The following is a 26252-nucleotide window of genomic DNA, read 5'->3' on the forward strand; positions in this document are numbered from 1 at the left end:
CATCTCCCTGGCAGGGCTGCAGGTCCCTGGTGGAGTGTGGCATTGCATGGGGAAGGGCAGTGGAAAGGGGAATGGGCACCTGATAACCTTCTTTTCTCTTGTTTCTTCCCCTTGCAGAAAAAGAGGAGGGCAGCCACTGCCCGTCGGCAGCACCTGAAGGTACGTGGGTGGCACTGCTGGGGCTGTGGCATGTGTGTCCCAACCTTCCACCTCCCAGCCCAAGCCAGCAGCTCTCGGCACTCCCCCTGCCAGAGCAGGCCACGATGTACAGCATAGGGGCCTCCCACCCCACTCCTCACTGTGTCTCTACCTTATCCCTTCCTTGGAAATGGTGGTATTTATGGGAACTCCCCTCCCCACCAGGACTCCCACTCCCCTGATGACCCTCTACCCTCCTTCCTTGCTTCCACCCTGCCCTGACACTTCTCTGCTGCCTTCCAGAGTGCTATGCTCCAGCTTGCTGTCACTGAAATAGAAAAGGAAGCAGCTGCTAAAGAAGTGGAGAAGCAAAACTACCTGGCAGAACATTGCCCTCCTTTGTCACTCCCAGGATCCATGCAGGAACTGCAGGTACATGCTTCTTTAACCCTTTCAGTGCTGGAGCAGAAAAAATTTGACTCCATCAGTCAGCCTGGTGGATCTAGACTGGCCTTGATCCTCTCCTCACCCTCTGTTACCCTGGAGCCAGATGAACATGCAGCTGGTTTGAGAGGCAGGTGGTGTCTCTCTGCAAACAAAAGGGGTCTGGCTGGCAGGAAAGATGTGTTTTAAATGATTTGTTGAGACAGCATTTCTGTGCAGCCAGTAGCATGGAGATGAGAAGCTGGCTGAAAAGCCCCTCTTCACTTCAATCCCCTATAGCCTTCTGGACTGAGGGCTTTCAGAGCCAGAGTGGTCAGGAGACAGGAATCATGTGTGGGTCCTAGCAGTCAACATCCCTCTTTGCTTTCCTCCCAGGAGCTGTGCAAAAAGCTTCATGCCAAGATAGAGTCAGTGGATGAGGAGAGGTATGACACAGAGGTGAAGCTACAGAAGACTACAAAGGAGGTGAGTTTCCTCTGGAGCCATCCTTCTGGGGAGTCTGTAGCCTGTTCCTCATGCCTCCCTGCACTGCTTGGGTCCATCTCATTAAACCCAAACCCCTCTCTCTCTACCCCCCCTCATTTCATCCCCCCCAGCTGGAAGACCTGAGCCAGAAGCTCTTTGACCTGCGTGGCAAGTTCAAGCGGCCGCCGCTGCGCAGGGTGCGCATGTCGGCTGACGCCATGCTGCGCGCCCTGCTGGGCTCCAAGCACAAGGTCTGCATGGACCTCCGGGCCAACCTGAAGCAAGTGAAGAAGGAGGACACTGAGAAGGTAGCCTTCCCTCTCCCTTTCTTCCCTAACAGGAGTTGCCCCCCCCTTCAGGGCTCACGCCTCCCTGTAAGACAGACAGGGTTGAGAATGACACTTTCTCCATAATGCTCTTCTTCCTGCTCAGTGCTTCCTTCTCTGTCACCCATGATGTTGAAACAGGAGGGTGCAGTTTAAAAAGATGTGTAGCATGGGTGGAACTGGGCTCCTCTAGCTGACATGGGGGTTTCCATGGGTGGACTGGTGTGGGGCTGGGGCTGGGTGGGTTTTTACCATGGCACCATTCACATCTATGCAACCATCCCTCCCCCAGGAGAAGGATCTGCGTGATGTTGGTGACTGGAGGAAGAACATTGAGGAGAAGTCTGGCATGGAGGGCAGAAAGAAGATGTTTGAGGCTGGCGAGTCCTAAGCACCTGTGTCTCCACAGCTGTCCTCCTCTCCCTGCTGTCCCCACTGCCCTGCTGGGCTCAAGGGCACTGACTGGGTGCCCATTTCTCTCTAGTTTTGCAAAGAGCTGCATCATGCAAGCAGTGATGTAAATAAAGCTTTGGTGGGAGAGGTGGGTGTTACCTGCCTGGGTGGCCAGACCCTGATTCATGCCATGGTACCAGCAGAGACTGCTTCAGTGTGGCAGTCCTGGTGGGACGGGGAGGCTTTGGCAGGGGCTGTGCTGAGGACATGGGGGACCTCTCTGCTGTTGGTCCCCGTCCAAAGCTGCAGATGCTCATGCCCTTCCCCAGTGGTGAAGAGACAAAGAAACACCCCAGGAGGTGTTGCAGAGCCTCAGCCCATGATGGCATCAGCTGAGAAGCGGGGAGAGGGGTGGCATCTGCAGGGCAGAAGCAGACCCTTTGGCTCTGGTGGGATTAGAGAGGTGCAAAGTCAGGAGAGCCTTGGCAGCACCTGCAGCAGCACCCTGGGGCTGGTACAGGATAGGGTGCTGTGGTTTAGAGATGGTGGCTGTCACCAGAGTGGCATGGGGAGCTGGGGGGCAGTGGGTCACTCCTTTCCCTGCCATGGTGGGGACGTCCATGCCACCCACTTTTCTTTTGGGTTAGCTCAGGACTTCCAAATTTTTAGCTGCCGACAAGTAAAATCTTAAATCAGTCTCAGTGGTTTTTGAAAGAGAACAGAACAAAGCCCCAAAATTACCTTCCTTCTGCCCTCTCCCATCCCCCCCAAAGCCTCAGCCCAAGAAGTTTCCGGCACAGCTCACTTCTGCTGAGCACAGGAAAGCGAAACAGTGGCAGCACCCTGGTGCTGGAGCTGTCTGTGGGGTGCTGTGCCAACCAGGGGAGAAGATGTCAGACTCGGAGGGGTGCCAGGAGGGTGCAGAAGGAGTGACCCAAGTGGGAGATGAATCCCCTGAGGAGAAAGAGAGGTGAGGCTTGGGGACACCACGGCTGCCTTCCAGTCCCAGGATGCTGGGAAGCTGGGGGGGCATGGAGGGAAAGGAGGATGTGCAGCCAGGGCAATGACGATCCATGAGGCTGGAATGGGTCAGATATTCCATCAGGCTTTTGAGAAGCTTCTCCAGCTAGGATGGGACTTAGATTTCCTAAAGGTCTCACCCCCTTTGAACTTCAAAGCCCTTGGGAAGGATTTGATGGAGTGGGAACCCCAGCTCTAGAAGCAGGAAACCTCAAGTGAGAGGTCTGATGACCTGGAGCTGCTCTGCTGCCTAAATCAGCCCCATCTGTAAGACCTCTCTGATGTGGAGATCAGCTGCCTTCTCTCCTTGCTGGGCACATCTGATTTCTTGCTGCATCCCCTATGTCTCCAGCCGAATTAACCTGGCAATGTTTCAGGCTGGCTGCTGTAAAATTATATATCTCCCTGTGCCTCTGCTCTGCTTTATTGCTTTATCAGGAGAGACTGTAAAATTTGGGGTCTCTTCACTTGAATACAGACAGCTTTCCATGAGGGCTAAAAGAAGACCATCTGCAAATAGATAAGCTTGGCCAAAGTGCATCACCCAGAAGTGCTCAGATTTGGACTGGATTCAGGCTGAGCATCCAGGGAGCTTAGGAGGTTGCCTGATTTTTCACCTCCAGCTTCAAAGCTCACATTAGCATTTCTCCCCAAGGCTTCTGAGAGCTGGCACAGCTAATGTTGATGGGAAAAAAGGCCCTTGAGTGACAATGAGAGGAGAAAGGTGTGTCATCTGCTGTCATCAGTGGCTGCAGTAAGTGCTTCGGCTGACACCTGACAGCAATTAGCCTGGGCTGAAGATTTGACTGGAAGCTTCAAAAGGTGCTGGAAGGCTCTGTACATGAGTGGCTGCTGAAACAAAGGGGAAGCCTTGGCTGCTGGGGGGGCACAGGGGTTTCCTCAGCACCGGGATGGATGTGATTCCCAGCCCTGCTCCTGCCTGGCTCTGCTCACCCTGCAGCAGCGAGGAGCAGGTGCTGTGCGTGGCCCAGGGCAAGCAAACCGTCCTGCCCCCCTCCTGCTGCAGTGAGTGCAGCTACTCTGGTGTGTGCAGGGCCACCACTGGGGTCTGCTGGTGGGGCTGGCTCAGCTTGTTCCCCTTTCTGTTTCCTGCTGGAGCTTCAGCTAAATAAAAGGCTGTTTGGGGGAGTCTGTTCTGTGGCACGCAGACCCTCACAGCCTTGTTTAAAAAGAGTGTGAACGCTGACAGCAGGGTGGCACATCCTTTCCTCTCTAACTGTGTTTTAGAATCTTAATGAAATATGAAAATGGATGGCAAAAATAGTGAGCAGAAATGAGTTCCTCTTTGTTTCAAAAAAGTGAAGAATTACTTTCCCTTACAATTTGTATAATCATTTCATGTGCGCCTCTAAACTTCTCCTGCTTTTCCTTGTACTGTTTAAACACTTGCTAGACTCTGGTTATTTCTACTCCCAAAATGGAGGAAGGAAGTGTTTATTTGCTGTTTGGGTCTACCTTTTCTCACCCTGTGGCTAGCTTATCTCCCTGATCTCCTCTCCTTGATGAAAAAGCTCTTTTTGAGCTGACCCAGGGATGGATGGAGGCAGGACAAGGCTCTAAGGACAGCCTAAATCATGATGGATGTCAGAGCAACCAATCTTGTGATGGAGCTGCCCAGAAAGCAAATCCCAAGGCTCCTGGGTGTAATGCACAGTGGGAGATGTCAGGAGAAAAATACTGGTGATGTGTTTCTGTAGACAATGTTCATTGTCTATTTAACTGTGCCCAGTGTATATAGGAGCATGCATTAGAAAATGTCCCATAAATATTAATTTGAACACAGCCTACTCTGTTTCCTCATACAAATTGAGACATACTGGCAAAGTCCTGCTGATGCTGGTGTAGCTCTGCTTACTCCAGACTGGTGTTATGCTCTCTTCCATGAACTGGAATTGCTGTGTGGGGAACTGCTGTGGCGTGAGCCTTCCCAAACAAGTGAGAAGCTGGGGGGAGCTCTGGAGAGATGGCTGCTTGGGTTGTCCTGCCTTGATGGGGAGGGCTTGGGAGCCCAGTATGCACAGGGTCTGTTACTCAGAGCTCTCTACAGAGGCTTCAGGTAACTCCCGCCCTCAGTTCCTACACCCCTGGCCAGGCACGTCCCCTGGGCTGTGCTCTGCAGGATATCTGCACCTGGGAGGCAGATTGGACCTGGCCTTTCCCAAATTCCCCTGTTTCTGTCCTCCTGGGGCTTCCCTACCCGTGAGCTGCAGGGCAGGCAGCCCATGTATGGTCACTGCCTGGGGAGAGGCTCTGCTGTGCCAGCAAGCCCCAGGCTTTTCCTTGCCACCACCATCCCCAGCTGTCTTGAATTCTCCAGATCCTTGGAGGAGTCTCAAGGGTCTCTGCTGAAATGACTGCTGTTGCTAAGTATACCCATGGTTGGAAGGAGGTTGTTTGGGAAAACTGATACTTGGAGAGTTTTTGGACCCCTCAGTGCACCAGATTCCTTGGGGGTGGAATGGAGGGATGGCTGATCCCTGCTCAGGAGTAACTGCTCACAGTTTGACCCAGCTGGGCTCATTAAAGTGGAAAAATAGTAGGGAAATTAACAGGGGAGGACCAGATGGATTATTTAATGAAGCTGGGTTATACTTCTGGTTTCCAAATTGGATATAGGTGGTCTGGCAGTGGCATTAGGGATAAAGAACTGTCTCTAATTATAGGAGGTATCAGGTGCCTTCACTGTCCTTTTCTCCTTGAGGAAAAAAAATAAATTAAGCCTGGCTTGCCTCGCCTTGCCTCCAGGCTTATTTTGCTATGTAAAGCTATGGGTTTGGAGGAGTGTGTGTTAAAGCAGGGGATTGCCCAGCAGCCTTCATTTGAATTGCACTTTTCTTTTTAAACCAGAGAACACTCTCTGCTGGCTGAAAGGCTGGCTTTTATAAAACTCTTGGTGTGAAGTCTGGCTCTGAAGCTGGTGGGAATCCCTTGCCCCTGGATTTTGTAAGGTGAACTTCAGAGGGTTTAGGGCTTTTCCCCAAATCTGAAAACCCTGTGATAACTGGAGGGGCTGGCTGTGCAGCAGGGAAATGCTTAACCTTGGTATGCCCTGGGGATCCTGGGCCCCTCTGCTCTGACCTTCACTGACCTTGCTAATCCAGCCCTGACTGATGCTCTGCCTTCATCCCCCTCTGCATCTGTCACCCTGTGACCCACGTGCCCAACTGGGGGGTCTGCCTGGGGGCTGAGCTGACTCCTTGCTGCCCTGGTGCTCTCTTCAGAGCTGGGCTTGCTCCCAGCTAGCCACTCATCCAGCCTGGCTGCTGCCTCTGTCAGGACACTGACTCACATCTGGCCACACCACCTTGGCCACGGGAGGTGCTCCAAGACCCCCTCAGTGCCATGTTTTTGTTGGGAGCAGCTTTTCCTTTGAGGGAGGTGGGAGTCCTGACCCAAACAAAGTTGTTGCTCAGGCTCCAGGAGGCATTGGTATGACCACCAGGCTCCTGAGACTGTAGTCTGGCTGTGAGCGACTGCAAACCTGCAGTGGTGCTCAGGGGCTCAGAGGCAATACCACAAGGATTTGGGGCTCTCACTGCATCCTCCCCCTGCTGCCCTCCTGGAACAGCCCAGCTGTGCACACCTGCCTGGGAGGGATGGAGCCTGCTCACCTGGAACAGCTGAGGGAGGGCTCTGCTCCCCCAGCCTGCACAGCAGCCTGACCTCCTGTAGCTGCACTTCCTCTTCTCTTTAGGAGTCCAATAAACTCCTGATCAGGCTGTCTTTGGGATTACTGAGGGGTGCTTTGGCATCCTTGGAAGCCAAATGCATGGGGAATGGATCTTCATGGTGTGGTTCTGTTCCAAAGCCTTCGTGGGGAGCGGCCTTGGGGATGCACATCAATGAAAGGAAGACACAGGGGTGTGTGGTAGGGGCTCAGGCCTCTTTACCCAGGTCGTGTTCTGGATCATGGCCATCTGGTATGGGCCAAAATATATGTCCTAGGAGGTGCTGCACACTCTGGGAAAGCAGCTGTCCTGCAGACATGAATTTGGCATGATCAGTGCCAGAGGAGCACCCACAGTGCCCAGCCAAGGTCAGGGTGTCACCATGGTGGGTGTGCTGTGGCTACTGCCTCAGGGATAGAGGACAGGTTATCTCTGCTGCAAGGCCACACAGCTGAGGTTGAGATGCTCGGGAAGGGCAAGGGATGCCCTGGTGTAGAACTTGCCCACTGTGGGTTTGGTACCCAGAGGAGGTGGTTTCCTACCGGACCTGTGTGCCATCTGCCAGGCCTTGGCAGCTGTCTTAGGTAACCCAAGGCACCCCACACTTGACAGCTGTGTTCAGGCACCTGAATCACTCCCTGATGTCCCAGAATCAGCTTGGAAGCACAGAGCACTAGTGAGACTGGAGCCCAGCTCTGCTGAGGCTGGCCCAGGTGTCTCACAGCCTGTCCCCATGTTCCACAGAGGCTCAGTCACGAGTGGGTTAAGCAGCCCCACTTGGAGCCCATGGATGCTTTCCTTGCCAGTGCATCCATCCTAACACACACCAGATGTGTGAGGCAGCCTTTGAAGTGTCTTAATCCCAGGTTTTGGCACTCAGAGTTGTCTTTCTCACAGGCAGGTCTCCAGTGCCTTTCTAGGGGCTCCACTCCTGCAGCCCCCATCCCCTGCAGGATCACTGGCAGCAAGGCAGGACAAAACATCTTCTGTTATTTGCTACTTTAAGTGAGTCCCTCCTGGGGTGGGCTGCTGGGGCTGGCAGCAGAGCTCCACATTCAGTCACACACGGGAGTGTCAAACCCAGGAGCTACTCGGGTTCAGCCTGTCTCACATGAGCAGTGGTGGTGCCCAGCAGCCTGGTGCCTCTGGTAACTGTCCAAGAAATGCCTGGATAAAGAGGAAGATGCAGGAGCAAACCCAGCTGGGTTTATTAATGAATGGGAATGGCAGTCAGTGGGCTTCTGTTGGCTTAATTGGTGACTTCCATCCAGTGGTCTGACAACTTGGGGCAACCTGCAAGCAATTGATCTGAGAAGTGCAAGACTGAGATTAGCTGGAGCTCAGTTCATTGGGATTTCTCCTGCTATTGCACAGACATGTAGGCCCAAAGGCTTTTGCCAGTGTATGTCAGCCCATCCCTGTGCCTGCTATAGAGAAAGCTCTGCCAGTTTGCATCAGCTGGAGCTCTTTGGTTCTTTTGCTTACGTGCTTATTTTGAAACCAGATTTTTTTTTTTTGCTAGGGATTCATTCTGCATTACCAAGGAAGCCCTCTCTCCCAGCTCTAGGTATCTGTTGCTTGCTGCAGCTGACTAGAGAGTTTGTGCAGTGCCTTTTATCTAGTCCTTGCCAGATAGCTTGGAAAATATGATCTCTTCTCCTGTGCTTGTGCATGCTTGTGCTTTTCTGCTGCAGAAGCAGTTTCCTTTCCAGTGCAAGCTTGCTTTGGAGCCATTAGCATTGACAAACTCAGAATTATTGACAGACCCCAAACAATCACGGCTGCCAGCTATTTAGGAGGGGCAGAGTTCTCTCCCAATAAAATTGATGACAATAATAACTTCCTTTTGAAATAAGTGCCTCCTTGCAGTTGCCACATTGCTTCCCATACCAGGAGCTGGCAGCATTGTGCCCAAGCTGAGCTGTCTTAAAGGGCAGACTACTGTGATACTCAGGTTGTGCCCCCCTGCTCTGGTGGCACCTCTTCCTGGGGGTGGCATTTGTCTCTGCTGCTTCTGCACTCCAGCTGCCACCTTCCTGCATACAGCATTAGCTGCCCTTTGTGCAGAAAGGCTCCTCCCAGCCTTTTTTTGGGTCTGACTTTGGAGCTTTAATGACTATTCCCCCTCGATAGAGCCATGTGTCCTCAAGCAGTCTGAATACATGGTGATGCATTTGGGAGCCCTTTCCAAACAGCTCCTGTCTTTTGCCCAGCTTAGAGAGGGAAGCATGGATGGATACGGGCAAGCTGATCTTAGATGCCTTTCCCTGGGACAAGGAGCAACTTGAAGTGAGTGGTGAAGAAACTGTCTGATGGTGCTTGGGAGTTCCTTCTTATCTATTTAGTGTCCCCTGACCCCAGCTGGAGTGACAGCCCAGCAGCATGAGGCGGAGATTAATGCTTGCTAAAACTGCTTGTGTTGCACAACACAGTGCTGCATCAGAGCCTGGAGCCAGCTGCAGATGAGCTAATAAGTTTATATTGGGCAGAAGCTGTATTTTACTTCTTCAAAGCTGTGTGGTCAGCTGAGCAGCAGGGCTGGACACAGGGCTGCAGTGGTGCCGGGGAACTCACCTACAGGCCCATCCACAAACCCTGCTGCACGGCTTTGGGCACTGCTCAAACGTGTCACACAGGTGCCACCTGGTGAAGGAAGGTGGTGCCTCTGTTACTGGCAGTGCACCTCTCATACCCAGCCTGGGAGGTGTCTGAAGGTGTCTTCAGATGCCCAGTGCCATCTAATCCACCTAATGAAAGCAAAGACCACTCCATTTATTTTAAATAGGCATTCAAAATTCAAATTCATTCAGCAGCTTTCTAAACCTTGGTGAGCAGAGACTCGTGACAAAGCAATGTGATGCTATATAAAGGCCTTTTGAAGATTTTTCTTACAGTGTCTGCTCGGGGAAGACAACCTCTTGGCAGCAGCTGCCTGTAGCTTATCCATCCTGGCTGGAGTCCTTTGTCCTGCTTCTTGGCCTTGCGGTAGACAAGCATCCCTAAGAGATGGAGCCTGCCTCCTCAGGGCCAGTAGTTCTCCTCTTGTCCTGTAATGACCCTCCTGTGTGGGATGGTAGTGTCTTATCTGCAGCCATTGTTTTGTCTTCCTGTCTCTTTCCCAATGGCTTTGTTGATTTAACACATTATATAGACAGCAGTGCACAGTACCATTAATGGTGCTGGCTCAACATGCTGGACCAGCTGCACTCCTGCGGGGCTTGGCTCAGTCTCTTGGCCTTGGCCCTGCTCTGGGAAACCTGGATGGTGGCTCACTGCAGTGGCTCAGGTGGTCTCTTGCTGTTTGCCCAGCCCTTGGTGCACCAGGAGCCCAGATCTCCTTTAACTGGGCTGGGCTGCCCTGGTAATGCTTCTCTCCTTCCCCTGCTTTTAAAATCCATCCTTTGTCCTTGTGTGTGTCACCCCTGGAGCAAAAGCATCTTCTCTCACAAGGCTTGTGAACTTGCATCTTTCCCTCTCACTGATAATGAAGCAAACTCCATGATGGAACCTAGTGATTTTAGGTTTATGGATGCACCCCTGAGGCTTCCCAGAGAGTGTCCATTTTCCATTCTGTGTGAGGGTCAGAGGTGGCAGTGGGGTAGAGGAAGAAGAATGCTCCTTCTAGATCCAGCTTCTGATTCCCTCTCCTTTCTGCCTCTTTGGATATCAGAGGAAGAGAGTCATCACTGATCCCATGCCAAATATTTCACTTAGTATGACACAGTGTTTGTTGGCTGTTTAGACCCACAATTATACATGTTTCTCATGGTGCTCCTCTGAGCACATCGGCCTGGCAACAACTCTGAGCCAACAGAGCTGGCTCCTGCCTACAGCACCCCCTCCCTGAACCCGTGGGGTCGTGCATTGCCTTGGGGATCCCCTCTCCCGACTCATGCCAGGACAGAGGAAGGCTTGCAGGGGAGCACCCCGGCACTGGACTCCTTGCCCTGTGCCCTGAGCTGATTGCAGAGGTGGGGCGCCCTGCCCTGCTGGCAGCACACTGTGGTGCTTGCAAAGAGCTGCTCTGGGGGGAAGGAGACAATGTGCTGCTTTTGGCTGCTGGGCCTGCTGTCTCCTCAGCATTATCTCTTCTTTGCCTCTCTTGGTCTCTGTATTTGGCTGCCTGAAAGTGAGTGCTGGCAGAGTTAGGTGGAGTGGGTTAAGTGGGAGTTCAGGGTGAAGGAGAGGTGGGCAAACCCTACCCTGCAGCCAACATGTAAACCACACCATCTGTGCAGCTGAGGTTCCAGTGGGGTGCCCTTTCCCCTCAACCGGGGCTCCAGCTGGGCAAATGCTGCCAGCTGCCAGGCTGGTTTCCAAGTGGTGGATGCATGTGCCTGGTGAGGAGAGGCTGCTGGGATGTCATGATAGGGGGAGAGCTGTGGGATAGTGGCAGAGGGAAAGATGCATCATTTAAAAGGAAAACCAGATATTCCATTGTCCTAGGGGCTGCTGGTGGAGGCACAGGGTCCGAGATAGGGCTCTTAGTCCTTGCTGGAGATGTGAGGCTGTCCCTGTGAGAACATCTTCTGGGGTGGGATCCCACCACTGCCATGCAGGCATGGGCCTCTGGGAACCACGCTGGCAGATGGTGGCACTTGTAAAGGACTGGCCCTTGCAGTGACTCTGCTTTGGTGCTGACAGTGGCTGACATCCCAGCAGTATTGGAGAGAAATGCTTGAGCTGTATTTAGCAGGACTAGGGTATTTTTGTTTCTTTTTTTCCTTTCCCTTGACCATGTGTGAGCCTTCAACTGATTTTGCAACTAGTGCTACATAGCAGAAGGATTGTGTAATTAACGGGAACTGGTGCAGCCCTGTCTCTCTGGGACTCCAGCCCTCCTTCCCACAGGGACAGAGGCAGACCCACTCTCTCTCACAGCATTTCACCTTCTCTGCCTTCCCTGCTGCTGGGAAGAGCTTTGGGGAACTCCAGTGCCACACAACGTGCTCCTGGCTGCTCCAGTTCCTCTGCTGGGCTGGTGTTTTGCTGCAGAGATTTATGGTGGTTCTCCCAGCTTAAACTGTGCCAAAAAATAACAGATGAATTAATTCTTCTTTTTTTTTTCTTCCTGTGTCCACTGTACTCCTACCCACTTCCTGGTGGGAGCAGGGGGTTTGTTTCTGTGAAAGGATCCAAGCAGCTGTGGGACTGATGCTGACCTTGCTGCTGCTGGACACATGGTGTGACTCACAGTGATGCACGTGGCAGTGAGGGGCAGGAGAGGAGAGGGGCCCAAGGTGCCTCTGCACTCCAAGGCAGTGGTGTGGGGCCTCTCCTGCACTGCTCTTCCTCTGTGGGCATGTCCTTTGTGCTTTTGATTTTAAATGCTCCCTGCCCCACACAGATGGGGATGGTGACTCTGTCCATTCCCCTTCTTGCAAGCTGTGGGTCCTGCCCTGCTATCTTCCCCCTGTGGTCCTGCAGGACCCCGCTGATGCTGGAGGAAGGATGAGTTTTCTTGCCATATTTAATATCTTTCTCAAAGATGAAAGCCAGGAGAAGGGCAGGAAGCCTTCTCCAGAGGTCGAGTGGCCCAGCCACCATGAAATATTTTTCCAGGCAGAGTTCAGTACCAGGAATTTCTCTCCCTGGGAGCAACACAGAGCTCAGCCTGCTCCCTGTTGCAGTTAAGGACCCCCTTCCTCACTGCCTCACTTCTGGTGTTTCCAAATTATCTTAGCACCTTAGACCAGTAAGAGCTAATGTCGTGACCTCTCCCCAGTCCTGCATTTCATCATTCAAGCATGGTTTCTGTCAGCCCTGTTCATTGAAAGCCCCATCTCTGAGAGGCAGCCAGTCCTGGAACTGGGGTGGAAGTCTGCCAAGTGCTTTCAAGACAAGGAGCTCATGCTGGCATCCTCCGGGAGTCAAACCCAGCATGGAGCCAAGGCTGTCTTGCTGGGGGAATTAACAGCTTTTCCTCTGCCCATTTACACAGAGACCTTCACCTCCCATAGGTAGCAGTGTGCTGGTACCTCCGGGAGGCTCCTGCCTTCTGCTGGTGACTGCATCCTTCCTTGCCCCTCCTCGGCTCCCTGAGGATTGCCTGGCATCTCTGCCTGAATGAGGAATGCTTGCAGTGATTTCATTCAAGCCCCAGCTGCTGCTGAGCTACATCTCTGCCTGCCAGGGCTCCTTCAAGCTCCTCCTTGCCTGGCTCGGACCATGGGAGTCACTGGCAGGTTTGGGCTGATTCTCTCCAAAACGAAAACCCTGTAGGTGCACACTTCATTTCAACTCTGGCCAATTGTGGTGAAGTCAGTGTTCACATGCTTAAACCTAATTACTCCTGCAAGCACTTGCAGGACTGGGACAAGCTTTTTTTTAGCAAGAGAACTTTTGTGGTGGATCTCTTGCATCTTCTCACTGAATTTAGAAAGAAAAATATGCAGTGTGATATCATCTGAGCAGCCCACAGAGTGAGGACAGCATCAATGTCTGCGCTTTGTGGATTTTGTTGTTCATAATCACTTAGGTGATGCTTACTAAATACCTGCAGGGGAAAAAAACCCAAGCTGTTTTGAAATGAAGAGACAGTGGAAGGGAGGGCAGGTACTTCCTTTTTTATTGAGATTTCTTGGTGTATTTCATGGGCAACTTCCCAATTTCAGCTTACCAGGAGTCAAGAAACATTGCTGCAGGAGAGATCGAAAGGAAAGGTGTAAATTAGATGAGAGGGACTGAAAGCAGAAGGCAGGTGAGGGTCTCAGCAGAGTGATTCCATCATAACTGCTCCCATTTTGCAGACAGACAGAGGAATATTCCCACTTTCCTTGGGGAACACGGGCAGGCCATGCCATGAGCACCATGATGTTCAAGTATAAGGCAGGGCTGGAACTTGCTAGGTGCAAGTCCAGGCACCTGTTGGTTTGGCACAGTAGAAGTTCTCTTTTCACCCAAAAAGCACACATGGACCAGGAGATGCAGTTTAGGCAGAAGGACGTGCTGTTTTTTCCTGCCATGAGGAGGCAGCATGAAGAACAACCATCTGAATGTGTGGCAGATGGGCATTTTGTTTTAGCAGGTGACAATCTTAGTCCTTCATCAAATGCTCTTGCACGTCTTTTATCTCCTGAAATATCAGTGTTTCATGGAGACAAGCCAGATTGAGCTGAATTTTTTTTGCCTCTTGCCCGATTTGATGGCTGGGAAAACTGAGGCACGGGTGACTTGGTGACTTGGTGAGGGGCAATGTTTGAGAGCAGAAGCAGGGTGTAGGCTGCTTGCCTGCCTGAGGCTGCAGCTCTGTGGCTTCCCCCAAATTCTTGCTGCTATCTCCATCCCAGGAGAACGTTTTCCTCTGGTGTGGCATTTCCCAGTGCTAAGCCCCTTTCGTGTTAATGTGACTCTTGGCTCACCTTCGGACGTGCAGGGACTGTGTGGAGGCGAGACCTTCACGCAAGACTTCTGCTGTGAATGGAGCAGGAGTGATTTACAGCCCGTCGAGAGCAAGTTGCCGACCTGGATGTCTGCTCCCTAGGTGCTTTGTGTAATCAGAAAAACAGTGGTAAAGGTGCGAAAAAACAGAAGGGGAAAAAAAAGAAAAAGAAGAAAGGGCGGGGGAGAGGAGGGGGCTGGAGAAGATGAAGGAGGGAGAGCGGAGTTAAAGGCAGGAGAGAATCCCCTGTCAGGGGAGCGGGGAGCGCCGGGCTTTGTGCTGCGCCCCCAGAGATTCTCCCGTGGCGCTTCCACGAGGCGGAGGGGGAGGAGGAGGTAGAGAGGTGGAGGAGGCAAGCCGGGGGTGTGGAGCAGGGGGGGCGAGCAGAAACAAAAGGAAACCAGCTGCAGAACTTCCTGGAGGCGGCGAGGGGCCGCGGAGCGCGCAGTGCCGGCGGCTCTGCGGCTCCTGCTGCGCGGGGCGGGGAGGGGAGGGGGCGGCAGCGGGACCCTGCCCGCCGTGCGCCGCCACCATGACCAGCGCGATCCTCCGGCGCAACTCCAGCAAGCAGGGCCTGCAGAACCTAATCAGGTGAGCGCACACCTGCCCGGGCACCCGCTCCGGCTCCCGCGGGATGTGCCCAGGGGCGCGGTGGGGAAAGGGAGCGTCCTCCACACCGACCATCCTCGGGTCCCTTTAGATCGGCGGGATTTCCTCCTTACCCTGGTTTTACAGCAGACCCCATGCATTGGAAGGAAGGATAATAGATAACCCTCCCTCTCCTCCCCTAAAGCTGTATGAGAAAAGCAGATTTGAACTTACTGATGGCTTTTCCAGGAGCTCCCGACTGAAATAACTGAGCACAACTGTACTGTGACACTCACCTGAGCCGCCGCTTCCCCTCTCCCTGCGAGGCATGTCTCAGTACGTGGCTTTTTGTGTCTCCCGAGTGCTGAACGCTTCTGCCTAGAAAAAGGGTTTTCCTTTTTTCCCCGCAGGAACTGTACGCTGTGCACGCTGTGATGCTCGTTTTTAATTCAGAGATCAGTACAGGGCTGGATCCTCCCAGGGCTGCGAGCTGACACCGCTCTTTTTTCGATTTAATTGATCACAATAGTGCTTTGAACCTTTCTCTCGGAGTATAATTGCCAGGGCAGGGAGGTGGATGGCTCACTTGGGCTTTTCCCGTTTGTCAGCGGCGCTGAGCCCGGGAGGACGGCTACATTGTCTGCTGGCTTTGAGATTCCCTGCCATGCGGTCACTGTGCTCTTCCCCGGGGGCTGGAATCGCTGCTTCCCTCCGTGGTTCTCTGGGATCCACCTCTGGATGATGGTGGTGTGCCGCTCTGATGGCCCTGACTGGGCTGAAGAGAGGCAATTCCCACCTTTTCACGTTTAGCTGGGCAGATGGATGGGTGAGAGGTGGGATCAGGCAGTGCTGGACTCACATTCTGTGTCTTGGGTGCCTCTTGGCTCCCTTGTGCTCACTGTGAGCGTTGGTCTCCCTCTGGGAGGTGGAGGATGTCACGGTGGGGTGTATTTCACCTGGCATTCTCCAGTCAGTTTGGGATCTCCTCGACTGGCAATGATGCCTCTAATCCTCATCTCCCATTAAGTTTCTTGCCTTGGAAGGTAAATGGGCACCTACAGCCCACCCAGTCCCGGCCACTTCCTGCCCTTCTGGACCCAGGGAAGTTGGCAGGGAAGCTCCCACTGGTTGCACAGGCCCCTGGGGTGGAAAATGGGCAGGAGAAGCTGACTTCTCTAGGTTCATCTTTTGTTTGGCCTGTTGGACCCATTCCCTGGTCTCAGCCCAGGGGATGGGATCTGAGTTACACACCCCTGGTTTCAGAGCAGGGCTTTGTCACCAGCTTGCGAGGGGTAGGGAAACCTCTGGGGTGTGCAAAAGCAGGGATGGGCTCAGATTTGGGGCCAGCTGATACTGAGGAGGGCCAGGGAAATGAACTGGGGTGGGGATCGCCTGCTTACAGCTGGGTAGCAATTTATTGTGCAGGGTGACAGATGGGGGGGAGCAAGGGGAAGCACATGTGTTTCATTCAGAGAAAAGGGGTGTCCAAAGGACTGTCCTCAGCACAGCCTAAACCAGGGGTGTTTTCCTGTGCTGAGTGACATTTCCAAGTTCCTCCTGCTTTGGATAAGGGACTTTTGGTGTCCCAGAGACTCACAGGGACTTTTTTACAAGGTGACATGTTTCCTGAGTAGGGTTATTACACTTAATTGATTGAGGTTTAGCTTTGTGGCTGTGTTTCCCAGTCCTGCTTACAGATGAGGCGTGGAGTGGGTTGTGAGGGATTTCCATGGTTTGCACACAAAAAGCCTCACTTATGCTCACAGGATTCAGCAGTGGAGCAGGCAGGGTCTGCTCCATACACACCATAGCCCATTTTGCAGCTGTATTTTTCTCCTGGAGCAGTTTCTCCTGGAGTTCCAGAGATCAGCTGTGGGGCTGGCTCTGCAAGTCCTGCCCGCTTGGCTGCAGGAAGGAAGGAGCTCCTTTAGTGAATGGCTGGAGGCTCCTGCCTTGAAGATATGTTGCTGTCAAGATTGCTGTGCTCTGCTTTTTTCTGTCCCTAGGTGACTGCAGCAGAGTGGTTACACTGTGTAGTGCTGGGCTCCTCTGGGGTGTCCGAGTGCTTTGGAGAGCTGGAGCACACAGTGAGAACAGCAGCTCAGAGCCATAGCCACGAGCCCTGGGGGGATCGCTGTGGTGTCAGGATTTACCTGGCTGCTCCTGCTGCACGGCAACAGCAGGGATAACCAGGGAATTACCTTCTCTGAGCATTGCTCAGCTGCAGGAGCTGCTGGCCAGCTGCCCAGCAGCTGGGTTAAGGGTTCCTGAGCTGAAACCAGTGTAAGTCTTGTGGATTTGGGTTTGAAGAGCTGAGTCCCAATGCTTTAAGCATCCTGCCTTGTGCTTAAAACAAAACCCCTTTCAGACAAAGGGGCCCATGGGTGAAGCATCACCTGCATATCAGTCCCAGGAGTCAGATTTGCAATAAATGGCTTTTCCACTGACTGCTGACAGGCTTAATGCATGTGGTGCTCTGGTGTGGTTTGGTGTGCTTGGGATCACCAGGACACGTTGGAGACACCTGGAGGCTGAAGCACTGAGCCAGGGCTCAAGGAAACATCTTTCACCTTGCCCAGCCAGGAGGTGGGCTGGAAAAATGAGCCCTCCTTCTTCCTCAGGGGCTCTGCAGAAGGTGCAGGCAGGGATGTTCCATTGACATCTGAAAAGCTGGAGGCTGAAAAGGGCCCAGGGTGAGGCCTTGCAACTGCAGAGTGGCTGAGTAATTGCCTGGGAAAGGTATGAGAAGAATGGGCAATTGCAGGGCTATCTACCTTCCCTGCTTTGGCCCGTGTGCCCAGGCACTCCCCTTGTCCAGCATAGTTTCTCTATCAGGACATCACTGGGGAAATATTTCTCCCTTTGTAGCACGCTTACAGCAATGATCCCTCACACGCCCACAAGGCTTTGTGTTTTTTTAAAGTCCTCTCCAAACATGAGCCACTTTATCTTGTTATCACGATCTCTTTCTCCTTATCCTTCTAATGAATTCCTGTAAATAAGATAGGGATCCAGCACCTGTCATGTCGATTTTGCTTTGTTATCTTCTGTGGAGTCATTAACATCGGAAGCCAGAATGTGAGATCTGAAATGAATCTTGCACAGTGCTGTGTTTTGGCCTGCTGTGTGTGATGAGATGCTTGCCACCTCCAGCACTCATGTCCTGGCACCAATGAGGTGCTGCAGGGCTCTTTCTTTCTCCTTACAACACATTACTGCATTTCCAAGCAATGCTCTTGGTGATGCATAGAGTTCCTCAGCACTATGGTAGCTTTAAAATTCCCTGAACTTGGATTTTGGTGCGTGTCATGAGTGTGATATTTAGTTTGATCAGGATATGGGGGCTCTGCCCAGCTCTGCAGGACGCTTTCCTCTCTGCCTGCATTCGACGTTTCCCAAAGCTTGCCAGGATGTGTCTCAGCAGGGAAGATGCTACTCCAGTATTTTTGTCTTGACCTCCTGAGTGCTGAGCTGGGAACAAGGAGCTGGAAGCACTTGGGAGGGCTGGATGGAGCTTTGAAGGGGAAGAACATTTTTTGTGGGGTGGGGGAGGGAGTGGTCGATGCCAGGACATGGTCTGGGCACAGTTTGTTGCCTGGGAGATAGCTCCTGCCTCCAGGGGCTACTGCAGCACCGCTTTGCTTCGGCTCCCTGGCTCCCAGAGAGGTGTAGGGAGCAAGGAATTCTTGCTGTGGAGAAGTGGGGCAGCTCTGTAGGGGAAGATGAGGAAACTGATCCGTGTAGGAATTAGCCATTAGAGAAATTGTGTGGGAAGAGAAGGGAGAGATACCTGTGTAGGGACACCAGGGGACACAGGGCCTTCATCAGTGTGATTCATGCTTTGCCATGCTGCCTCAATGTGTCATAAGGAGCCTGTGGTGCTTCCCTTCTTGAATCTTCCCTATTTTGGTGTTTTTATTAGTGCCATTCATTTTTTATCCCTCTGTGCCCTATTGGCATGGCCAGGGCAGAACAGATGGGCACCTTTGTGGACCCCACAAGTGGAGGGCAGATGGAAAGGGAGACATGAGTAGAGGCTGCTGGCAGGGAGGAGCATCCAGGAGAGCCCTTTGGGCCTGACTGATGGCATACCTGGGGGATTTGCACATCCCAGGGTGCCTTCGGTGGTGCCAGCTGCTTGCAGGGTGATGCCACCATATTCTGCATCCAGGAGGAGCGTGGGGATTTGCAGCCCAGCTGAGCTGTGGGGCAGGGTGAGGGTAAGGGCTAAGCCAGTGTGTGGTGGGTAGGTCCCTCCCTGGGTGCCTTGTGGGGTGCCCACCCTCAGCTTTCACCCCAAGGATAACAGCTCATCCTTTCTCTCCAGCTGAAGCAGCTCATCTGTCCCCTCTGAGCACTCTGTGGATCCATTCCCAGATTTTTTCCAGCCCTGGGGTTTGTTTTGTCAGAACTCCATCTACCATTGACCTTTCCCAGAAACCAGTGCATGGGTTTTGTTTGCCTTTAGCCTGGCCTGACCCAGATTTTTACCTGCTCTCAAGTAATTGGATGTTCAGGGCCTGAACTTTGAGCCCATGGAAATTTTGGGAAGCTGTAGTGAGCCTTTGAGCCCATCAGGGCTGCAACCACAGGTCATTGGCATCCTCTGATGGTGTGGAGAAGGACCACCATGTGTGTCTGAGCATGGCTCAGCTAGAAGGGGCACTGGTTGGAGAAGCTGAGGCCTGAGACACCAGCTGGGATGGTGTCTAAAATCTAATTTTCAGCTTCCAGATTTTTTTTATTTCTCCTTCTCCCTCCATTTCTAACTCTTCCGATGGAGCATCAAATGGCATCAGGACCATCCCTCAGCTCTGTGCTGGGCAAAGGGCAGCTGGGGCTGCCAAGTGCCTCAGCAAGAAGCTGGGGTGCCATGCCCTCAAACACGGGATTTTGGGATCAGTATTTTGGGGCAAAGACTCTTTTCCTCATGAAGATGCTCTGTCCTGGCGCAGCAGGGAGCGAAGGCTTGCTGCTGCTCTGGTTCCTGCTGCAGCACAGCTCTCAGTGATGGCCATGGAGGAGGAGATCTCAGCTGTTCCAGGGATGGAGCAGCAGCGTTCTCACGGCCTCCAGTCCCTGCTCAGACTGCAAACTGCCTCCTGCTGCTGGGGACAGTGGGGACAGACACCGCCTCGCCCCGGGGCTGCCAAGGGAGGGCCCAGCCAGCTGTGCTATGAAAACACCATGCTGATACAAATCCTGCTCCTAATCCCGGCTTGAAGCAGCAGGGATGAGGCAACTGCTCGCCTTTCTAGGCTCAGACTTGTTCTCCAGCAGGAGTGTGTCAAGAAGGATGCTGGCTGACTGTAGCCGAGGCAGGGAGCCTGTGGAGTCTTGCTTCCCTCTTAAGGAGGAGAAAGATAAAATACAAAAGCAGGGCAAGGCAGTCAGCATCTCTTCAGCAAGTCTGTTTTCTCCTCTGACATGCTTCTCCCTTGCAAAAACAGAGGCCAGACTTCCTGCCCTGTAGAAAAAACCCTCAAATTTCTTGAACCTTCGGGCTGAGATGGAGAGACCGTGAGAAAGGGCCGTGGTTTGAGGTCGTACCCAGCACTGGTTTCTCACACCTACTGAATGCAGTGCAGGGCTGGGAGGGCTCGGGCTCCAGCCCTTTCCTCCCCCGGCCAAATTCCTGGCCGGTGATGCTGATACATGACTGCACCAGCCTATCTGTGTGCTAAGGACCCGCGGTCCTGAGGGTGCAATTCATCATCTTGGAGGCGATTCGTTTGGGTTCTGTCTGCCGTGATTAAAATCAATAATAATAAAAAGAAACAGTTGTTCCCCCTGGTTGCCTGGTGCCTCTGTGAGGGGTTGTGCATCACCTATGCTGTCTGGAAGCATGGAGCATTCCATGCACCTTGTTGGAGCCACAGTCCTCGGAGCAGCAGGAGGGGACAGAGGACGCTCATGATGAAGGACCAGCCCTGCTTTCAACCCTCCTCCAGGGTCTGCTCCTGCCATTTGCCACCAGCCTTCTCAAGTGTGTCTTGTTTTGCTTGTGGAAGCAGTAAATTACCATCCTGGGGCTTTCCCTGCCTGTCATGCCACAATGACAGGTCAATCTTTGCAGGGGATTTAATGAGGGCTAAACTAGGCAGAGTTTTATATGTGGCACATGCATGCGTGGCTGTACATCTGCACATCCTTCTCAGGGCAAAAAAGGGATGTGTTGTGGAGAGAAAATCCAAAATCTGTTTAAAAAAAGAAGAGGTTCTTTTATTTTTGAAAGGGAGACAGGACTGTGATGCTAAATGTGGTTTTCCTTCTATTTCTGCTGGATGAAAGTTTGGGATGTATCATGTTCTGTTCAGCTGCCTTGATGTGTCCTTATCACCCCATATGTGCTGCCTCTCCACAGCCCTCGTTCTAGCAGGAGGTGGAGATGGGCTCTGTGGCCGCTCCTGGGTGTGAAGCAGCTCTATCCTGCTGTTCACATCCTGGAGGTGACCTGTGATTTATAGGAGAAATGGGGAGACGTGGCCAAGACTGCACAGCTACGTGTGGGGTGGGGAAGCTTGGTATGAGAACAAGGCTGAGGGTGAAGCACATGGATGCATTTTTTCCTCTCCCCCTGCCCCCCTTCTTGTTCAAACTCTGTAGCCTGGGCTCTGAACGGAGCAATGCAGCCGAGGAATTACATGAATGTATGGGAGGGAGAGGCTTGTGGAGTATCTCTGGCTCCCTTTGACTGACACACTGCTGTTTCAGAGCTAGAATAACTCTCCCAAGGCGAGGCTGAAACACACTTCAGGATGTGACATAATAATCCTTGATTTTATTTCTTTTCTCAGTCTCCCTGTATTGTACTGCTATCCTCACGCTGTTCCTTATTCAGAGGGATGATGACCCAGCTGTAATCTTTGCTATCCAGCCACGTTACTCCTAAGGCATGGAAACCCATGACTTCTGTGGTGGCCTGACACCAGTGGTCCTGAGTGACATGAGTGGAGGCTTTATCTGTATTTCAGAATACTTGACTCAGTCACACAGAACCATTATATGCCACTAATAAGTGATTAATTTGTTGGCAGAAGGTCAAGTGGGTGAGAGAGTTGTAGCCTTTGGAGGGTGTCCTCCTCCCTTTCGTGTGACAGGGTGAGCTGCACGTCTCCTGCCAGCAGTCAGGGCCCTTTCTAAACGTGTGATAAATGCAATATGAAATAAAGCCTGGCAGCTCTGCTCAGCAGCAGAGGAACTTGCTGATGCTCCTAGGCCATGTTCTGCACGGATGTGTTATCTGGCACTGTGACAGGGCAGTGCAGGCTGCATGGAAGAGGAAGGTCCCTTGCATTGGTTCTGGCATGTCCCTTTCCCAAAGCTCAGCAGAGAGGAGATGGGATGGCTGCCCTTCCCAGTTCTCCTCTAATTCATGCAGCTCCCAGGGGATATTTCCAGCTGTGCTGGACACTGGGTTTTTCACAGGTGATGGGGTAATGTATCTCCTGGGGTTGTACCTGGCTCCTCCTACATCCTGCTCCCAAAACCTCTTCCCTCTTCTGCCCTGGCTTTGTGGGGGAACCTACCCAACAGAGGTGGCAACCAAAGCCAACACACTCCTGGCCTGGTACCCTGGTGAGCTCAGGAGACAGGAATGTCCAGTGTGTTGGTAGAGGGTTCCTGATTTTTCTGGCGCAGCTCTGCAAAGCCTCTGGGAGGCATTTGATTTTCCTTTCTGGAATTAGCTTTAGTGCTGAAGGTTGGGTTTGGGCCAGCACAGCTTCCTTTGAGCCGTCAACCATGCAAAAGACTCCTCGAGTCTGCAGAGTTTCCCTTAAACACAGCTCATCTGCTGCCAGAAATTTCCCTTGCCTGAATATTAAAATCTCCTCAAGTGCTGGTGAGGAATTGCCCAAAGGAAACGTGACCTTCCCAGCCATGCTGGCTTGTCTGGAGCGGGCGTTTGTGGCCCTGTGGAGCAGGGCAACCACAGTGTGGGTGCCTGTGCTGCAGGAAGAGGTGCTCTGTGGTGCAAACAGAAATAAAGCCCCTCCTGTGGCTGGGGGTCCAGAGGGAGGTGAGGTCAGGAGCTGGATGTGAAACAGGCAGCAGGGTCAGAGCAGAAATCTAAGCATCCCAAATGCTTGGAGGGCAGTGTCTCTGTGGGCACAGCTGAACCAAGGTGCTTTCAGCTCATCCTCACACCTGCAGGATGTCCTCAGGAAGAGAGGAGCCCATTCCACAAAGCGTGTTTGGCTCAACCAAGATGTCCAAAAGCTGTTGGCAGAGATGTAGGGATCGTGTAAGAGAAATGACCCAGCCCTGTGATGAGCTCTTGCTGGAGCAAATCTTGCCACAGCTCTGGGCTGCTGGGGCCACTGAGGTCTCTCTGCCTTTTCTCCTCCCTTCTCCAGTCACACTGAAGTCTGTTTAAGGGGATGAATTTCTTTCACATTGCATGAAAATCCCTCTATGGAGGGATTTTATAAAGGCAGATGGCTGGATTCAGGACTGTAGCATGCTGTAGCTCATCTTGCAGCTCCTCAAGCTTCAAGTCTTGCTTTCCATTTCCCCATCCTGTGATGGGTGAAATGAAGTTGAGAGCTCTTGGTCCCACTGGCAGCTATGAGTCTGCTTCTTCCCCAAACCTCCCCAGCCTGGGACCAACCTGGGGCAGTGCTGGCTGGAGGTGAAGATCCGTGGGATCAGCCTGATCCTGAAGCACTGGGTAATTATTTCTAGGATTGGGAAAGATGGTTGTGAAATACCACTGTGGGCTGAGCACACTGAGTTACTGAATGTGGTTGTGAACAATTAGAGCAAACGGGAGACTGTGGCCCCGTTTTAGTAAATGGAACCATTTGGAAATTAAATCTTTCCACCTTTTTGCTTCGAAAGGCAATTTAACAGCTGACCCCCTGCTCACACTTGTGCCTGTCCAAATTGAAATGGCACATTTTGTCTGGGGTCCAACAAACCCCTGTAGCTGACCCAAACACAAGGACTTTGGCAAGGCTTAGTTTCTCATTCGCTTGTTTTTTTTTTTGCTTCATTTTGTTTTGTTTGTTTTTCACTAAAGACAAATATTTGTGCTGCTCGGTCAGTCCAAAAGTAATCATCCTTTTTCCTCTGCTTGTCAGTATGATTACTGAACCCCAACGCATCACTTATTAAACCTCCCTCCCCTACCAGCCTGTTTGAGCATGACAGAGAGCTCAGAATCTGAGAATAAATTCAGTTTAGGTGTTTGCTGGAGTGTGCTGGTATCTTTGAATCCATGGGGGCTTTATCTGCAGCCCTTTTTGCTGCGCAGAGGGATGGTGTTCCCAGCATCACAGCCCCCCCAGGATGCTCAGAGTGTCTGAGGCACATCCCAGCACATCAGCGGGCAGCCTGGAAGCTGGGATTGCTCTGTGGCAAAGCTGGATTGCTCTGTGGCAAGGGGAGCTGGGAAAGTTATTTCTCTGCTTTTGCAGAAAAATCCTTCTCCCCAGAATGGTCGCCCCCGGCTCTGTCCTCAGTGTGCTCGGAGGGAAGGATGCAGGGACAGAATAGCGAGCCGGTGAGGTCATGGGGAGAGAGTTAGTCACATCCAACTGGGAAAGGGAGAGGGCTGCCAACCAGCGTTGCTCTCACACTGTGGAAAGCTCATGTGGTTCAGAAGGGATCCCCCCTCCTCCAGAGCACCCTGGCCAAGCTGGGGGTGTTGGTGGAGCACTGCCTCTGAAGCAGCTTCCCAAGGAACTGGAGGAAGGAGTGAAAGATTTTAATCAAAATCTAACTTTTTCTGGCATGAACATGGACTTTGCTTCTCGTAACTGGGGCGGTACGGGCCAGAGGGGGTTAAGAGCCTTTCCAAATTGGAGACTATCTGGAGCTGTCGCACAAGGGAGGGAGATCATGGCAGAGTTTAATGAATGACTTCATTTATATATTAAAAAAAAAAACCAACAACAACATGGTGGCTTCCTGCCAGGTCCACAGACAAGGGTTTCTATGGGAACCTGAGGAAAAATAATAAATAGGAGTGTGGGATGAGTAGGGAAGGGAGGAGGGGAGCTCAGGCTCGGGTCTAGGTCTGCTTTGTTCCTCATGGAGACCAAGGTAGCAAGGGGCGATGATGGGGTAAAAAGGGAAAGAGCTGAATTTGGTGCTTGCATAAAGACCCCACCCAAAATAAGGCAGGCAGTAACTACGTTGCATTCTCTTGGGCTGGTCCTGGGGTCTGCTTTGTTCCCTGCTCCTCTGTGGGCACAGCAGGCATGGGCAGCCTTTCTTCACTGGGCTCACAGCCTGGCTTTGCTGCCTTGGGGCAGGTGGGAGCTTGGGAGGGCAGTGATTTGGAGTCATCCCCAGCTTCCTGACAGGGTGGTGGTGGGACCGCTGTGCAAAGGGATGCTACTGGGGCTAAGCTCAACAGTCCTGCCCACACTGCAGAGTAAAATAGGCTCTGAGTGAGTCTTCCCTGGAAAGGCTAACAAGGTTCACAGTGTAATTAGAAAGGCTATGTTTTTCATCAGTTAATCCCAATGGGCTTTTTCCACCCCCTCCATTGCTGGGATAGGGAGGTATCTGCCCTGAAGTTTAAAAGAAAACAGCTTTTTGGTGAGACCCATGGTGAAGTGAGGCCCTCTCATGTGCTTCAGAGTCCAGACTGAGGGCAAAGCTGGGCAGGATGGCAGAGTGGCACTCCTGGGGCCAGCTGAAACCTGTCCCTCTTTCACTCAAACTGGGCTGAAACACGTCTCAACTAAGGCATTTCTGTTTGGATTTTTTCCTCATTTTCCCTTCCACGGGCTTTTTGTTACAGTCTGAGTAATGTTGCACTGTATTTCCCATTGAGCAGGTTCATCCTAAGAGGACTGTGGTCCTCAGGATATTGCTGAGGTGAGGAAGTGCAGGTTGGTCTGGGTCCTGCTGCTGGTGGGAGATCGACTTCCCAGCTCCCATGTGTGTGCCTTCCTGAAAGGCTTGAAAATGCCAGGGGAAACAGCTGTTGTGTCTGCTTTGGACCTGGCTGAGCCAGGCGTGAGGAGGCATCTGCCCCAGCATCAGCTCTGTGTGCCACAGTCAGACCTGCCCAGCTCCAGCTGCCATCACAGGCCCTTTGGGTGAGTGGTGCCACCCCATGGCGTGTGCCTTTCTGCCTGAATCTCAGCTGGTGCTGCCAGTGGAGCAGGAGCTGATCCCACATGGGGAGCGCCTGGACTGGCGTTATCACCAGAGAAGGAATGTGGCATCCGCCTTATCACTTCCTTGGGGATGCAGGAGGCTGCTCTGTTGACAGAGACATTATTGTGCAGCAGTTGAGATGTCTGGGAGAAGCCAGGGCAGGTTTTTCTTCTCCACAGGGCTGGCAGGAAGTCAGGCAGGACAGAGCAGGGCAGGACATAGGTGCTGCCATCCGCTGCTGTTTCTGTGGCTCCTGGTCAGGCAGGAGCAGCTCAAATGCCTAAGGAAACTCATCCCCAGGGTACAGATCTTGCCTTCTGTGCGCCAAAGCTTGAGATGAAGGTGTTGGCTATCTTGCAGCACTGCAAGACCCTTTACAAACCCTTCAGACACCTTGCAGCATTGCAGGACCCCTTACAAACCCTTCCAAAGGGGGGGGTGCAAAGCTGTTTTTGCAGGGAATGGTGCTTTCCAGTGGGCTTCAGCAGGTGGGAAGAGGATATGTACTACATCTTCCTTCTAGAGACTTGCAGGCTCTCTTGTGTCTCTCTCAGTGCCTGTGTCCCACCTTGTCCTCGCCTATAAGTCAGTCCCACTGACTGGAGCTATGCTGATGGAGGTGAGGATGCCACTTGAAGAATCGCTGCTCGTGGTGGGAGTGCTCCTCTGCAGAAGGCTCCTGCTTGCTGGGGG

The 26252-nt window shown here is 52.6% G+C and overlaps 2 protein-coding genes and 1 long non-coding RNA gene across 4 annotated transcripts in view; 2 read left to right on the forward strand and 1 right to left on the reverse strand.

Moving 5' to 3' along the window:
- TNNI2 (troponin I2, fast skeletal type) lies at window positions 1-1929 on the forward strand. The gene is made up of 5 exons (XM_005486558.4): window positions 1-159; window positions 442-570; window positions 958-1047; window positions 1179-1355; window positions 1666-1929. The coding sequence occupies exons 2-5, from the start codon at window positions 448-450 to the stop codon at window positions 1762-1764; spliced, it is 489 nt and encodes a 162-aa protein (XP_005486615.2). The 5' UTR covers window positions 1-159; window positions 442-447; the 3' UTR covers window positions 1765-1929.
- Window positions 1930-2425: 496 nt separating this feature from the next.
- Window positions 2426-26252, forward strand: part of LSP1 (lymphocyte specific protein 1) — a 47642-nt gene continuing 23815 nt past the window's right edge. The window contains exon 1 of one of the 2 annotated variants that reach the window (XM_005486559.4): window positions 2426-2736. In XM_005486559.4, the coding sequence (XP_005486616.1) occupies window positions 2657-2736 (80 nt within the window). In that variant the 5' untranslated portion in view covers window positions 2426-2656. Of the gene's footprint in view, window positions 2737-14258; window positions 14448-26252 lie in introns of those variants that run through there. The other variant, XM_074543311.1, reaches the window with a different exon arrangement.
- On the reverse strand, window positions 13021-15513 carry LOC102071403 (uncharacterized). The gene is made up of 3 exons (XR_271025.4): window positions 14741-15513; window positions 13837-13961; window positions 13021-13113 (listed from the first exon to the last, which is right to left on the reverse strand). It is a non-coding gene; the product is annotated as an uncharacterized LOC102071403 (long non-coding RNA).

The sequence above is a fragment of the Zonotrichia albicollis genome, chromosome 6, assembly GCF_047830755.1.
Source record: "Zonotrichia albicollis isolate bZonAlb1 chromosome 6, bZonAlb1.hap1, whole genome shotgun sequence".
NCBI classification, from domain to species: Eukaryota; Metazoa; Chordata; class Aves; order Passeriformes; family Passerellidae; genus Zonotrichia; species Zonotrichia albicollis.

What these genes read in the sequence shown, in the direction of transcription:
- TNNI2 (XM_005486558.4), top strand. Translation starts at nt 448, where the DNA reads ATGCTCCAGCTTGCTGTCACTGAAATAGAAAAGGAAGCAGCTGCTAAA. An exon ending in GATCCATGCAGGAACTGCAG is followed by an intron (nt 571 to 957) that starts GTACATGCTTCT and finishes CTTTCCTCCCAG; the next exon opens with GAGCTGTGCAAAAAGCTTCA. An exon ending in AGAAGGAGGACACTGAGAAG is followed by an intron (nt 1,356 to 1,665) that starts GTAGCCTTCCCT and finishes TCCCTCCCCCAG; the next exon opens with GAGAAGGATCTGCGTGATGT.